Source organism: Apis mellifera, linkage group LG1 (assembly GCF_003254395.2).
Source record: "Apis mellifera strain DH4 linkage group LG1, Amel_HAv3.1, whole genome shotgun sequence".
NCBI classification, from domain to species: Eukaryota; Metazoa; Arthropoda; class Insecta; order Hymenoptera; family Apidae; genus Apis; species Apis mellifera.
In genome coordinates this window covers 20,696,279-20,713,209 of record NC_037638.1, presented here as the reverse complement: position 1 = coordinate 20,713,209, position 16,931 = coordinate 20,696,279, and the positions used below count along the sequence as shown (strand labels likewise).

At 37.8% G+C, this 16,931-nt stretch overlaps 1 protein-coding gene across 8 annotated transcripts in view; it reads left to right on the top strand.

Moving 5' to 3' along the window:
* The window catches only part of LOC724195 (B-cell receptor CD22), a 309,575-nt gene extending 294,002 nt beyond the window's left edge, over positions 1-15,573 (top strand). For all 8 annotated transcript variants that reach the window (XM_016915573.2, XM_016915560.2, XM_006571402.3 and 5 more), the window contains 2 exons: positions 8,071-8,249; positions 12,900-15,573. In XM_016915573.2, the coding sequence (XP_016771062.1) occupies positions 8,071-8,249; positions 12,900-13,133 (413 nt within the window). In that variant the 3' untranslated portion in view covers positions 13,134-15,573. The remainder of the gene's footprint in view (positions 1-8,070; positions 8,250-12,899) is intronic.
* Positions 15,574-16,931: the final 1,358 nt, after the last annotated feature.

Genomic DNA, 16,931 nt, shown 5'->3' with positions numbered 1-16,931 from the left:
CTTTCGTTCGCAGCTGATCGAATGAATCAACGAATCAACGCAATTTTATAAATTTCAAGTTCATGTTACCTAAAAAAAAAAAAAAAAAAAAAGGAAAACACTTTCTCGGCTACCCTACATAAAATCCAAATAAAATGGCAGATCGATACAAGAGAAATTTTCCCCACCCCATTCGGACAAATGTTATGAAGTTATGGCGATCAGAGACGCATCCCTATTATACGACACAAAGCAAGTGGGAAGCGAGCAGGGAAGTGCACTTATGCGTCTGATCCCGAGATTGGAAATTAATCGATTAATTAGCAAGCTGTTACAAGGTGGGAGGGCGGGCCGGCGCACAAGTAATTCGTTTCATCGTCTGTCCGCTCGGCCGTGCGTCCGTCCACTCTCGCTGCCAATTTCACGCACAGATTGCTTTTGAATCGAATAGCGTTCCCGAAAGTGGAACAGGCCGATATCGTGTCAGACGTTGGGAATCAGGCCTGGCCGAAACCTTGCTCTTCGATGGAAATATCGAATGTGATAAATATACTTTCGAAAAGGGGATACTTTTTAATCGAAGAAACGATAAACGTTCGAGTTTTTCGAGATGCGTTTAACGCGATTTTGAAATTTTTTGATCTATTTTCTTCTTACATATCGTGTCAGATGAAAAATATATATATATTATACTCGAATGATTTATTTTAACATTTTTCTCCTTTCTTCTGAAGCAATGAGATATAAAGGGAAACGGAGGCGTCATCTGTTCAAATTTTCTTCTTTTCCGGCCGATAATCGAGTCGACAAGTGGAAACGGTCAATAACTAGCGAAACTGGCTTGATCGATAGATAAAATATTTTCGACGAGGCGCGACTATTAAGGAAGAAGTTTCTCGTAATTTCGATAATAAATATTGCTAATGAGAGGAGCCGACGAAGGGAGGGAGTAAAAACTGTTTAATTAGCGGTAATGCCTATGGGTTGAGGTTACTAATTTAAAAATTACATTATTAAACGCGCGCACGGCCAATTAATTCTGGGAATATTTAACGACGATCCAGCAGAAAAAATGCGATGCAATTTGTAAAATTACCGGTAATGATATGAAACAGGGACAGGAGGGGATTATATCGCCGATCCATGCACCCCTTTGCGACGAGTGGAAATAGTTGTACGAATTAATAGCGGGTAATTAAACGTGCGATTCTTCGATCGATACGATCGAGCGCGTATTTCCGAGAAATGGCTTTCAAATTAACTTGGAAAACAGAAATGTACGTAGTCATCCCGCTTTTAAGCGATGAAACATCCGTCCCGTGAAAATTTTACATTTGTACAACACCGGGTGCCTTATTCTCTCACAAATATATATAGAAGAATGTTCGCATTATAAAATGATAAAATAATGATAAAATTTATGCGCGCTATATATATATATATGTACGTGTAACAATTTTTTAGAATTCTCTTTTTTTCAAACGCAAAATGACGCGATATTTAATTAAATTTATTTTAATTTAATTTTTTCCCTTCTCTTCTTTTTTTATTTATTTTCTTTTTTATCTTTTTTTATTTTTCTTTTCTTTTTTTTTTAGCGCGAATCTCATGTGCAGAAAAAACAAATAAACATTTCCACTGTATTTCAAAGTCGAGCGAGAAAGTTTCATTAGAATATTTAATTAGAGAAAAGTGGCACCCGTGATGAATTTCTGACACCTGATTTTACTTTTAAATTTTATCTCGATATTATAGTTCTGTTTCCCCTGGGGAATTTTCATAATTTTTTTACAATCGAAAAATTGCAAGTATCGCTTATAAAGGGATAGGAAATTATTGAATATATTCTCGCTAATTCTATCGGTGCATTCAAAAATTTATTTTTATAAATAACACACACACGTTACAATTGTACACGACGATTTATATCAATTATAATCGACAATTAATATCGACATATTTATTTATCTTTACTTAACGTTATACATTATAACGCGAAATTACGTAACACATGCAACACATTTTATGAATTACAAATTACAAAGTACAAATTTATATTTTCAAAAGATCCAAATTTACCTAAATTTACGTAAACCAATATCTCGTACATTATACAATATATATCGTACATTTGCCTACATTTATTATCATTCCATCATGTGTAACGGAATAATAATAAAACGATTAATTAAAAAATCGTAAAACGGTTAAAGTAACAGAAAACAATTAACGGCGAATAAAATTTCAATTTTTCTAATTTTTCGAATATTCATTTATCCTCGTCATTTAACCGATTAACGAAACGGAATTGTTTAAACGAAAATAAAATACACCCGGTTTTATCCCGGTTGAAACAACAAACTTAAAAACTGCTCGGCGTGGAGGGTGGCGACGAAGGGAAGGAAGGGGAAGGAGTGGAAAGTTTGGAAAGACAGATCGAAGTTTCGATGGAACAAAGTGCAGCACGCGAGTCGTCGAAAGGATTCGTTACGGTAACGGTGCTCGTTCTTGTCGAAACTTTTTCCACGATCGAGCCAAGGATGAATCACCGTGGCCGTCGCATTCCCCACGGCTCATTTAACATGCTAAGAGGTACTTTTCGGGGAAGCGACTCCTCCCGGAAGTCGTCCCAGACGAGGAATTCGACCTGGGGCAAGGATTTTTATACGTTTCTTCTTTTTTTTCTCTCTCTCCCTCTTTTCTTTTCCTTTCCTTTCTTTTTCGCTCGAAAAACGCGACGATTCCTCTCCTCCTCCTCATTTCTCTTCCCTTCGCTCTTTCATTTTCCATTCTCGTTAATCGATAATAATTAACCCGAGAGGAGAGACAGGTGACCAACCCTCGCGAGAGGAGACGCGTCAATCAAACGGGATTTTTTTCAACCCCCATATTACTCCCCCGTTGCACGTGTAATAACGTTTCGTTTCGGTGTAAACGTTTGACACTTGTCACCGATAATCGAGCGTGGCTCGCTCGATTCAAATAACCTTCCCGTTTCCTAACTCTTTGAAATTGCTTTCAGTGTTTTTTTCTTCTTTTTTTTTTTTTTTTCGTTTTTTCGAGAACGCGTTGTTGAACTCCAATGCGGGGAGGAGCGGTTCATGGCGATTAAGGTCGTTGAACTCGATGGCCGTTTCATTCTTCTCGCGATGAAAAATAAGAGGAACGAATATTGTTTTAAAAAGTGAGGCTGCTAATAGGCTGCCTTTTTCTGGTCAACGTATACATTGCCTGGCATTTTTTTTTTTTATCATTTTTCAAGATATACGAGGGGTCATTTTTTTAATTTTTTAAAGAAATTTACGAAAGGAGCACTCTGAATCTCCAAATCTAATGGAGACGATATTATTCTAAAAAGGATAATATAAAAAGAGAATGACACAAACTTGTGATTCTTCAAATTTGTTTCGACATGTTGAATAGAATAATTAAGGAAAGGGTGTTCTTCTTTTAGAAAAACGCGACGATTCTCGTCGATGATATATCGGTCGATGATATATAACTTTCCTTTTCAAGAACGGATCCTCGAATAAATCCTGGAAATATCATTTCGCACGATATCGCGAGAAATATTTAACGATATCGTTCACGGCGAAATTTCACGGAACGCACGGAAAAGTGTCCACGGCGTCGTTTTTAATTCACGACCCTTAAGATAAAGAGCTTCCGTATCCCTTCCCTCCTCCACCTCTCTTTCAATTTATTCCTCAGTAGCTTCAGTTATTCATGGCCGGAAGAAGCTTAAATTATAATTAGAACGCGGAAGACTCTGGACTTTCTTCACATTCTTAATAACGTCCTCCATAATGCATAGGGATCGCATGTGTGTCACGTGCGAGTGGAGTCGAAACGTATAAAAGATTCACCGAAACTACCGCCACTTTCTTTTCGAGCTTCCTCCTCCCTCTTTATTTTTGTCCTCCTGCCTAAGAACGTCTGAGAATTTCCATAGGGAGGGGAGAGAAGGGGAAAGGAAAAAAAAAGGTGGAAAGTAGAGCGAATAACGTATCTCGGATTTTTTAAGATTAACATCGAAACGGTGGTGGAAGAAATTCGAGGTTGTGGAGGGGATTGTTCGTGTGAAATCGTTCGTAAATTTTACAATCTTTTGCTCGCGCATTTACATCTTCACGAATTTCAATATGAAATCGTACGTCAAATCGCATTTTGAAATTCAGATTCGACATCGCGCTGTGTTTCGTTCCGTGGACAAAAATTCAAGGTACTTAGAGGAAGGGATAAAATAAGAACGCGTTGTTATACTCGAAACGAAAAATATCGAAGAATGCAGGATTAATCAATTTAGAAGATACAATTTTTCTTTTTTTTTTATACGCGGAAGAGAACATCTCGTTCCCTGAAATTAGTTATCCCGTTCGGATGCCGCATTTTCGTTTCGCCATAGTTGATTTCATTAATCATTTCAATTAGAATTAATGGTGGAATTAAGCCAGCTTTGTTCCGTCAACCAGAACCTAAAGTTCAGAAACTATCAGTTATTTCATTTGTATAATTGAACACGTGCGCGCGAATGGACAAATGGAGCCGAGTGCTAGCTAACGAACGTGCAGAACTGTGAAAGGATTCAGAAATGGGGGGAAAAAAATGTAAAAAGATGGAAAGGTGGAAAGGGATTTAAAAGGAGAGAAAAAAAAATACCGTTTATTTAAACTATTTCTGGAATAAGAGGTATGAAATATTTCTTTAATTTTAAATTACACGCGCAAGAATTCGTGCCATTCGATTCAATTACGACGAGAGATGCAATTGTAACTTTACACGTAAATATATGAATAATAATATTAATGTAACACACGTTTGTACGTTCTACCTTTCTACGTGTTAAAAGCTTTTTCTCTCTCCCTCTTTCCCTCTCATTCATTCCAAAATATAATTAAGAAAATTATACGAATAGAAATAATTATTGGAATAAATTTTTCTTTTGGATATATATATATATTTGCCTATGATTCGTACATTGAAAAAGATATCGAATATTGTTTGCGCCTATGGCAATATTTCGAATTTTCTAAAAGTTTATTTTAACTATGTTTCAAATTTTCCTCAACTCAACGCTTCAAACAAAGTGGGTGCACAATCTCGGCATACATTTCAATTGCGTGACCCCAGCGCCCACAATCAAAGCATTCGCGCCAAACTTTCCTTCCCACGCATATTTAAAACAACGTTCAACTTGGAATTAAAACGGTGCCGTGAAAAAAAAAAAGGAAAAAAAAAAGAAGAAAAAAAGAAAAGACCAAACCAACTTCTCCGCGTTACTTCGAAATCAATTATTCGAAAAGCATTTCTTCAACTATAAAATCAACCTTAACTCGTAACGAACTTCTCGATGAACTTTTGCGAGATTGGAGGTCGTACGCCTCCTTCGTATCGATTCATCGAGATTGAAAGAAGGAAAGAAAAAAAAAAGAAAAAAAGAAAGAAAGAAAGAAGAAGAAGAAGAAGAGAAAAGGAAAAAACAGAAAAGAAATAGAGGGAAGGGAGGAAAAGTGAAAAAAAGCAAGTCCAATCCTGACTCAGACATTTCCACCAGCCAGTATCGAACATGGAACATAGATATTGAAAGGGGTACAGGTGGGACAGGGGGCTTGATGGAAGAGAAAGAAGACGGATAGACAGACAGACAGACAGACAGACAGTCAGACAGACACGGACAGGACGGACGGACGGCCGTGCGCTTTCACCCTCGCCGCAGAAACAAGAGGCACAGCCAAGGTATTCCAGTAATTTCAGTCGTAGGAATATTCATGAGCAGCCACGGCCGAGTGTACTGTTCCGCTTCTATTCACCGTTGCAGATGGGCCAACCAGGGTCAGAAAGCTTGCTTTACGAAGCAGGAAATCCATGCAGATGAGAACGAGTAAAAGGAAAGTGGCCGGGGAGGGGGCGGAGAGGGGTAAGGGATCGGTGGCGTTAGAATGTGGCTGAAAGGAGGAAAGGGAAGGATTCGTCGTGGGTAACCGGCCGGCATCCACGCTTCAATTAGCCAAAGTGCAGCAACAAAACTGCTGCCACGACATCGCGTACCAGCTGGCCCCGGTGTCTCGTCCTTCGTTTCGTCGATCGTTTTCGATAAGACACCGTGAATGGAAAATGGAAAACCGAGTAGGGTTAAATCGAAAGATTTGCTCTTTTAGGGGGTTATTGGTCTCGGCTGGTAGAATCGAGAGGATTGGAGAATTTGTTAACGAGTTTTGAAAAAACGTGCTAAGATTACGTGAGCAAGATTTTTCGTTTCTCAAGGCAACGAATGTTTGTTCATTCCTCTTTCGTTTTCTTTTGCGATAATTAAATATGCTCGAGAGATCAACGAAGATTTTAAATAATTAACGCGATTTTATTGCCATGGAATTAATTGAATAAAGAGATCGTAAATATGACATCTTTACGGAATATAAATGATAACAGTAGCCAATTAAAAATCATTTTGACATGAACGATTCGAATCATTATGTTAAGGATTGATAATTAATTGATTGATCTCTTGCAATGATTTGAAATTTAAAATTGCATTCTGACAATTTTCATTCATCTTCCTTTCTCTCGAAATAAAATCATTATTTTTTTTAAAATATTTTCTCTATCTTATTGCGCAGAAACTCCGATTTATGTATTTAATAACGAAACTCTACAGATCGACTGGATCATTATCATTTAATCGTGATCAAATCGATTCGAGATGCCTGAATATATTTGCAAACGTTGGTACACGTTTCAGGTCGTTGCCTCGAGCTACGAGGATATTTTGACGAGATTCTAACTGGTGAAACTGTCCCAGAATCACGATCGCCTTGAAGCTTTGAAATCGAGAAACCATTCTATCCATCCGTTCTCACTTCTCTATTCGTCTATTTATCCCTATATTCTCTATACCCATCTCTCTGTTGATGTAACGAGTCGTTCCAGCTTGCTGTCATATTGTCACACTGTAAAGTCTAGTTTTCGATGGGTGAAAATGCGTGTGTTTGCACTCCTGGGATTGGCGAGACTCGTGGAAACGAGTAAATCAAAAGCGTCGCGAGCGTTGCCGCGAATCGACGCGAAAAAAAACCGATGTTTCGATGCGATCCGGCTCATAAACGTGAAAAAACGGCCATAAATAATAAATAGGGGAAAAAATAAAGGTACGGAGGCCACGATGGTCGTTTAGAATTTTACGGGCATCTCATCAAAATGGACAAAGGACAGCGAACAGAATCGTAAAAGATGGTTTAATTTCATTAATTCGATGAAAGTGTAACACGAATCGAGAATCGTCGTTAAACGAAAGAGCACGGAATATTTTAAAATTAAAAGTCGTCGTTCGATCAAGTTTTGACAAATGTTCGATTCCACGCGCGGAAAAATTCGTGGACATATTCGGACATATTTCGTCGATATAGATTGCGCTCGCGTATGATGAGATAAATTACTGCAATAACGGTGATTACCGCGGTTTATAAACGTATCAACCTTTTCATTGTTTGCAACAATCATTGTGACACGATTGGCAAACGGAATAAATTGACCGGGGAAATTCGAAATACCATGAGGCCGAGCCTCACTTTGAACGCTCGTTTTAATAATTACCTAGTAACCCAAAATATCGATTCCCCGACAATTTCTCTTGCTAACGTTACGGAGAATTAGGCGCGATTAGCTTTCGGAATAAATCCAGGTTAGGAAGTCGAGAATTGCTCGAATACATTTATATACATGCGTTATACACGTTATAGTTTCGTTATTGCGACGTTTCACCATTTCATTCGATCACCTTAATGAACTTCCACTTAAGATAGAAACACGATGGCGCGCGACAACATAATTTAGCAGGAATTACGGAAGATTACGTCGTTTAGCTACATGCTGAGATATTTTCGCAGTTAACAAGACACAAAGCTCTGCCGTGCAAACTCTATAGATAAAGAGGGAGAAAGATACAAAGTGAGATGTAAGGATATAATACGAGAGAGAGAGAGAGATAAGGGAAGGGGTTGCGCTACAGGAAGCGAAGGGTGGATTTATGACCGACAAAAGAACCGCGTATACGACCGGAGGGTTAACAGAATTGTTTGCGAATTTTTGTTCCAGGTCGACCCATGATTCATCCACCTAATCAAACAGTGACAGCGAAGGAGGGTGAATCGTTGAATATTGTCGTTGAATTTTGCGCCGAGCCGAGATACACCAAGATACTTTGGATATCCGAGGAAAACGTTTATGTGCCTGGTGCGGAGGCCAGGGATGGTGTTCAAGCGCTTGCTATTGAGGTATACGCTTTTTTCTTCTTTTTTATTCTTCTTTTATTTCTCGTTTTTTCTATAGTTTTCCTCAATTTTCAATTTATTCAATTTTGTTTTATGCGAAAATTGAACAGGAAATTGTATTGAAAATATTTTTGAATTCTTTGGGAAGGACTCTGATTGTTTTCGCGTGTAAGTTATTTTTTTAATAAATTTCCAATTTCCGTTCACGAAGCTTTCTCTATTCACGAGCGTATTTTTAACTCTCGTATAACTCTTGCCTAACGTTCAATTTCTATTTAAATTCCTTTGAAAAATTCTTCTCTAGTTTTTAATTTCTATTCAAAAATTCTTTCTTTCGTACACGTGTATTTTTTTTCCTTTTTTTTTTTTTTTTTAATGTTCGTCCTCAATTGTTACGCGTTTCGATTTAACTCTTCCTCTTTTCCATCTTTTTAATTCTTGCTTGCTTAAAATCCTTTTAATTCGATATCGAACATTGTAAATTTTGTTAATAAATCTACTACGACAAACAAACGGGAAAACGAACGAAGAACGCTTCTTCAAATCGAACATCTACAACAACCCTCGCTCGAAACGAACTCGCTTCGAGACGATAAAAACAGGAGAAAAGATTCATCTCGACCAGAAATGACTCGTTTTACGCGAAAGGAAGGATCTCGATTCGCAATTCGAGAACGCAAGAATTTTCGTAATATCGAAAATAGTGCCGGTTTTGAACCGGGTCAACGAAGGAACATCAAGGTGCAATTTAACTTCGAAGACAGTCGAGCCACGATAGCCAGCCAATTTCTGTTTTCCAACAATAACAACAACAACAACAACAACAACATCAGTAACGACAGGAATAACAACGAATTTGCAACTCGGGAGGCGAGAATTATACTTTTATCGCGAGCGAACCGGCCGAAACGTGATTTCTTCTCGGTGGGATGAAAAGATGGAAAGAAGTGTTGAGAGAAGGAAAAGAGCACGAAAGAATACTCAAGGAATACGCTCGTTGCATATTATAAAAATATGAGAACGAGAAGAAAATGGGACGAAATACCTATTCTTATTTCATTTTCGCGTATCGCGTCGAGTTGTATCAACGTGTTCTCTTCTTCTTTGTATTACTCGTTTCCTACTTTTTTTTCTTTTTTTTTTTTTTTTTCTATTTTATTCGCGGTCGACAGACTGATTCCAGATACTGGATGGTCGCACAAAAGACGGATTTACTGTTTTTCCGGGGGAATCAGGGATAACGGTGAAACGCATGGAACTGAGAACAGAGATAAAGAGAGAGGAGAGAAAGGAAGAGAGAAAATAGGGAGACAAAAATGGAGAAGAGAGGAAAGAATCCTGGTATGGCTTTAAAGAGATTCGAGACTAATGCACCTGCGTTACGCTCTTGTTTCTGCTAACTTTTAATCCCCTTTGTCCCCTGGTGGGAATGTTCTTAATTCGTTTCACGAATTAAAAAAAAAAAAAAAAAAAGAAGAAAAGAATAAGTAAATAAAGAAAGAAGAAAACGATTGTCTTTGTTAATTTTCGTCGTCGATCTTTAAATTTCCTCCAGTCCTTTTCATTGTTTCCTTTTATCAGGGAAATTACGCGATGGATCATTCATTAAGACAGATAGAGAGGAAGGAAAGAGAAAGAGAAAGTAATTTTCCTTTAAGGCGTTTAAGCTTGCCCACTATTTCGCTTGTTCCTACATTATTCCGTTTTCCGAACTTCCGAAACATGCACTACGAAATCTTCGTCTAAGCTCGAACAATCATCCCATCCAAACGGGAATATCGCCTCTTGGAAAACAGATGACGATTTGAAAATTGAAAACTTTCTTTCCGTTCTCTCTTAGAATATTTCAATTATCTCTGAAACTGATTAACATCTACACCCGTTGTCTATTCATTATATATTTTTCGTAATCTCGTCGAATCGTTGTATAAACCGATCTCAAGAATTCTCATCGCCAATTCCATAGATATGATTTAATTTAATCGAGGAAATCATTAAAAAATTTCTCGTTTTGACGATTTATTCGAGATTCAAGAGATACGAAATTTCTTCCTTTCTTCAAGCACGATTACGTAGCATCTACGTTCGGGGGGGGAAGCTTATTAATTTTTGGTTGGGCGGAAGTTTGCGGAATATTTGGTAGACGGTATGGACATAGTAGGAAGCATTCAAAACAGAATCTGGGTCAAAATAACTACGTTCGCCGCAACACGTGCACCCGGTCTGGATTTCGTCCTACTCCACCCCCACAAGTCCAATCCCCTCCGCAACCCTCGTTCGAGGAGCTGCAATTCCACGAATTAATTACCCGCTACTTCAGCCCCAGATAACAAAGGATATAGGGTACGGGACAGAATACAGAGATAGATGGATAGATAGAGATAGGAATAAATCACTGGCACTAACTACTATCAGTCATGCTTTCGACGAATACCATGGAAATTTCCCTTTAAGTTGGCGGGCGAAAGTTTCGCCGAAATTTATGGATCGACGCCTCTCGACGGGTGCACGCTACTCTGCGATCCAGAGGAAGACGAAATCTCGATGTGTTTGCACATACTCGACAATCGGAGGAACAAAGAGGAAAACTCTAGAAGACGTTGACTAACAATAAGAACGAATGGTGATGCGACACCATTCCCGACCTGTTTGCCGTTCGTCAGACAAGAGGGAGAGGAAGATTTTCGACGATGGAGTGGAACAAAAGAATTGCTCTTTGCTCTTTACGTTTAAGCGTGTAAAATATTTGCAGCAAAAACTAGTGGGGAGAACAAAAGTATATCGAATATATTGATCGAACGAGCGAGATGAAATTTGAACGAAATTCACTTGTATCGATAAATATTTTCCAACGTAATATTTGCTTGAGTGTGGAAATGGAAAGATTCTCTCGAGATTCAACGCGAAACCACCTCGAGATATCTAATTTATCACCGGGCGAATGCAAATTTGACAAAAGAGGGGGACGTAAATCACGCAAGGAACAAGGAAGTACACTCGTCGAGAAAGAAAAAGACGGAGGGAGGAAGTTAACGAGGAAGGCGACAAGGGAAGGGGGGGCGAGGAGGAGGTCGGTTTGTAGTGGAAACCGAGAAGGGACGAGGATAAAATACGAAGTTAAATGGAGCAAGAAACTGCGACTGGTTGCACGCGAAAAATTCGCGAGACTAAGAATAACGTCTGTCTCGAATTGCGGGAGAAGTTACCGCCGAGACGAGTGGAATCGGATTCAATTACGTAAACGTATTTCCCTGTTGGTCGTATTTACCAAACGAAGGGGACGGGAACTGATAAAAGGGACATCGGATGTAATTATATCTTTTTTTGTATTTCGACCGATTCAACGCGCAACTCCCCCCGATTTAATTTTATTCTCCAAGTTTAAAATTAATTCGAGAGAATCTATCCGTCTTTTCCATAATGCATAAATTATTCCTCCCTTTGAAATATACAACAGAGATTTTTCCTTTCCTACTTTGTCCGATCGGCGACCTGTTTCTCTGTTAATTAAACGCGTGCAAAGATAATCAGAGTAATTAACAGCGAATGAATAATACAAAAAAAAGACGTTTAACATGCGCGTCAATTGCATCAGTGTAATACGTAATAATGGAGCTCGTAATAACACGTTGTCGTTGAATCCGACGAAACACGTTTCCTTTTTTTTTTTTTTTTCTTTTTCCACCTGCACACTGCAATTGACATTCTCGGATATTATCTCGTTTCTCCTGTTTTTATCAATTATTTCGTATCGATAATTTTCAACTGTGCTGGATTTAATGTATCCGATTTTATCGATTGGAATATAAAAAACCCGGGGGATTGGAAAAAGAGAGATTGTTTCTTGAGAAGGGGAAATGTAACTTTTGGAGAAGAGGGGAGGGGGAAATCGGAAGTGATACGTGCAATTGAAGAACGGGAGAAGGAGGAGGGTATGTAGGAAGTTTTCCGCGAAAGTTCCACGCGAAAGTTTAATCGTAAGAAGCTAAGCAGAATTGCGATAGATAAGGAATAGTGAATCGACATTATCGAGTCCCCGAGTTAATGAGTTCGATAAAAACGATCGAACGGAATCGAGCGAAACTGTCGTTTAAATATTCGCATTCTTTTACAAAAGAAATCTGTCCCTATTTTAATTTACCTTTCGCGTTCGAATTGATTTCGTTTTAATTCGATCCAATAATTTAAAAATCGCGTTTCGATTCATATTTTTTTATATGCAAAAATATATAAATGTTTATTTCTGATACGAAATATATCCCCAAATATAATTCCAATCGAATATTAAAAATAATCTTCTAATATATGAATATCTATTTTGTAGAAAAATTTCTTTTCATCCTTCTCTCATCCTTTCCTCGCCAAAGAAGAACAAACTTAGATTTTCCTGGAAAAAAAAGAAGAAAAAAAAGAAAAGAAGTGGAAAATTCAAACTATCCTTGACCCATTCTCCCCATTCTCCTCTCTAAAACTTGCGCCAACGGCAACAATCCCTTCGAACTCCTTTCCAGATATAAATTATATCCCTTATAATCGGCCGCCTGGCGAACTCTTTGGATCGTCGAATCAGGTCACGAATACTTGACAAACTCCCCTGAATCACCGGTATTGAATTCATTAACGACGTACGGTCCCTCGTTGTTTGCCTTTCAGGATGGTGGCACGGAGTCCTGTTACAGAACGGTGCTGAGCTTCGACACGATTCAATGGTCTCATGCCGGGGAATGGTGGGTGTTGGTACGCTCGTCGGAAGGGATCTCGGACGCTTCCGTTTTGTTGAACGTGACGCGGGCCTCCGAGTACAGTCACGCTCACTTCCGGTCAGCGAGTCTCACTTACCTATCGATGTGTTTGGCCCTGGTCATCCTGCAGGAGCATCGTCGCTGAGGGATCGTGGCGAGACGACGTCGAAAATGTTGCTTTGTGAAGAGCCAAAGGGAGCCAAAGGATCGAACTTGAGAAGTCAGCTTCCCTGTTCAATGGATGAGAGAAGTAAAAGGGGGGAAGGAAGTCAGAGTTCCGTCAGTGTTTCCGCGACGATTGTAAATATAAAATATATAAATTACAGAAAAAGGAGGGGGGGAAAGGAAAGAAGAAAAAAGGGACGCGAACGGAGAAAGGAAGGATAATCGTTTCGGTAAGGATGTAAAAGAATGTTCCGTGTTCTTGACGCGAGGCGAAACTCGATGACGATGCAACGAGAAAACCCTGTTTATTATGTATCGAAAAGGGTGAGCGCGCTTAAACGAGAAGAAAGCCTTTTTATCGACGCTGTCGTTGTCGATGAACGATGCAGAGCTTCCGGCGACGACGATAATCCGGCCTCGACGTTCCTTAATCATGAATCTCGTTGCTAGATTCTCATTCTTTCTTTTCCTTTCTCTCTTTCTCTCTCTCTCTCTCTCTTTCCACTTTTCCATTTCGTATTTTTCGTTTCGATATTCTTGACATAGGATTTTCTAGAAGATAAATGACTGGTAGGATAGATGGATCGAATCGTAACGAGGATTGTTTATTGTAGATTTATTTCCCCTTTCTTTTTTTCCCTCTTTCTCCTCTCCTTTTTTATTATTGGAAAGAGATAAAAGGAAAAGAAAAACGAGACTTCGAAATCCACGACTGCGATAATACAACTAATTTTCTCTCTTTCCTTAAACGAGAGAAATTCGAAATTATCCGAAGGATCGTCGGATGATACCGATTATCGCGTGTAGAAGAAAACTTTGTAAATCATTACGAGATTTTTGATTGCGAAAACCCGTTTCTCGATTAGATGAAAAAAAAGCTTGATAAAAGGAAAAAAAAGAAAAGAAAAAAGGAATATCGGAATACGGATGTTACGCGTAACGAAGGCACGTGTAAATATTTGTATAAATAGTTTATTTGTTAAGGAGATCGAATGCGGCATGCGAAAATGGAAGAGAGAGGGGAAAAAAAATAAGAATTTAAAAAAAGCACATGTACACGCGTTGAATAAGAGACCAATTTTTACATTCGGATTCGCAGAGAACGTCGATGGCTGAATATCGAACCGAACAAGTCGAGTGGTAAACGAAGACTGTTCGTCCCGTGTAATTGTTATAGAATGTAAACACGAACCAAAGAGAATAATACGGCGAGTAACGAGACAAAAGGAAGGCAAATATGGGGATTAACTGGAGGTTACGTGTACGTGATTGAGAGAACGAAATAACGAAATAAAATTAAATACGCAAGAAATGATACAAAAAAGATATTCCGTAAGAAAAAAAACTAGATACATTAAGGGAAAAACGGTACATTGTTGTATATTATTTTAGGTAAGTAGCATTATAAAAAACAAAAAAAAAAAGAAGGAAAAAAAATAGCGTGTATATAGTGATTGTAAATGCATAGGCTATCGATACACCGAGGGCTATGCATGAACGAATTATACAGTGACGCTGTTAGAGATATATTTATTATTCGTTGATATATTTTTATAAAGTTTTATTTAGCCATAAGTTCTCGTTCGCCTTCCCCCTGGATGTCGTGTGCCGATCGATGGTTAGTTTTTCAATTGAGAGTGGCCGTGAAAAATGTGTGACGATAATAACGACGACGATGATGACGATGATTTTGATTCGGACGAGAATTATTCCAACGAGGATATATATATATATTATATTAACGACGAATAAAAATTAACGAAATTTCTCCTTATCCCGAACGAACGCCCTGAATTTAAACTGTTTTTGACTTGTATTACGACAGAGAGAAAAAAAAAAGAATAAGAAAGGAAAAAATTGAGGGGACAAAAGAAAAGAAAGAAAGAAAAAAAATGAACATAATCTAACATCGTTGTTCTTCGTGATTATTCGTTTTTTCATCTCTCCGCGATTGCTAGATAAGAAATTTGAATAGTAATCTCGTTTCGATCGTTTCCAGTTCCTCCGAAAGAAAACAAGAAGAAACACAAAGAAGGAAGGAAGAAGGAAAAAAGAAAAAAACAAAATGATGTTGTTGCGTACAATTTTTGTAAGCGCAGTGGTTCCTAATTTTTGTCAATGCATGCCGGCTACGATGCGTTTAGCTTCGTTCATCCGTTCACGCCTAATCCGCACAGAAGTCGGCATTATTACATTTTATATAGAAGCGAGAACGAAAAATTATCCGATGTTCAACCCAATCTCTTCATTTCTGAATTCTTTTTTTTTTTTTTGCCCAGACGAAACATGAAAATCATCACCCTATAGTTCATTTTTTCATTTTCTTTTTTATCCAATTGCTTAGGTGTTATAAATAAGCAACGTGATGTAATCGTTGTATCCCATGACGCCTAAAAGTCCAATAAATGATATTTACAATATACACGTGTTAATTTAATTAATCCCATCTGTATCATTAAATCCCTTTCCTATCCCATAAATCTCCTATTTTTAAGAATAATTTAATAATTTTAGTAAAATTTAATAATAATAATAAATAAAGTAATAAATAAATTTTAATTCAAGTAAATTTTCCAATAGAAAAATTATAAGATTTTTTTTTTCTACTTGTTGGTAATATTTCTACTGATAAAAAAAAATCACTTTTTCGGCAAAAGTTCGTGATGAGTAAACGGAAGAGGAACGTAAAGTAGACAAATTACTTTGGCAAAGAAACCAAGCGGTTTTCTTCGGCCAACACGTCTACCTTTTCGATCATCATCATAGTTCTTGTCGACGAGAATCACACAATTTTCATTTTTTTTACAGTCTGAAAATTAAATGTTTTAAAATATATTTTTAACCTTTTATATTTGTCTATGATACGTATGAAAATATATTTAAAATGATTGTCAATAATAATCGTTGTCGCGATAAGATTAATTGAAATTTATGAGGAAAGAAAGAAGTAATATCGTAAAGTAACGAGAAAACTCGATATAAAGTTGCAATCATGCTAATAGAGAAGAAAACCTGGAAAAGAGGTGGTTGCGCAAGAAAGCGTGTATTTCTTTGCTTTAACCGACAAGGTTTCAACAGGGAAGCAGTAGAAAAGAAAGAACGTCGACTCCTCGGAAATTCGTCTGCTTCTTTCGTCCCGTAAAATAAGTCATGGCATTTGCCTCGTGAAATATCCACGAAACAGCTTTCCACCTTCGCGTATCCACGAAATATCAACTTTTTAAGGAGCAAATATAAAATAGAAACCGGAGAAGCGCAACTTCAAAAGAGAAGAATATCCAACCGGTATGTCATTCTTGGACTTGAATTAAATAATCTATAAAAAGGAAGAAACTTAATTTTAACTCTTGTCTTCCTTTAATACTTCATTCCTTATAAATATTCTACTATCCTAAACTATACAATATCATCGATAAATAAAAATAATCAAAATGAATATCCAAAAAATATAATACTTATCCTCGAAATGGAAAATGAAACAAAAATTCCAAACAAATTATCGTCTCGAAATATACATACATATATATCGATACAGAAATCCGTAAAATCGGCACGTGCAACTCGTGATTTTTTCGTATTTTCTCGAGGGATTAAAATCTCTGCCGGATAAAATTATGTTGAGGATTTTCGGTGTTGAAGCGGCACATTTCCAGCTTTAATCTTGGCGGGGCAAGTCGATCCACCTAATACATAATGGATCCCTAAGGCCTAAGGGTGAAGGTTCGTCCAATCGGATTAATGGCGTCGGCAACACTTTTCCCGGCTAAATAATGCTACC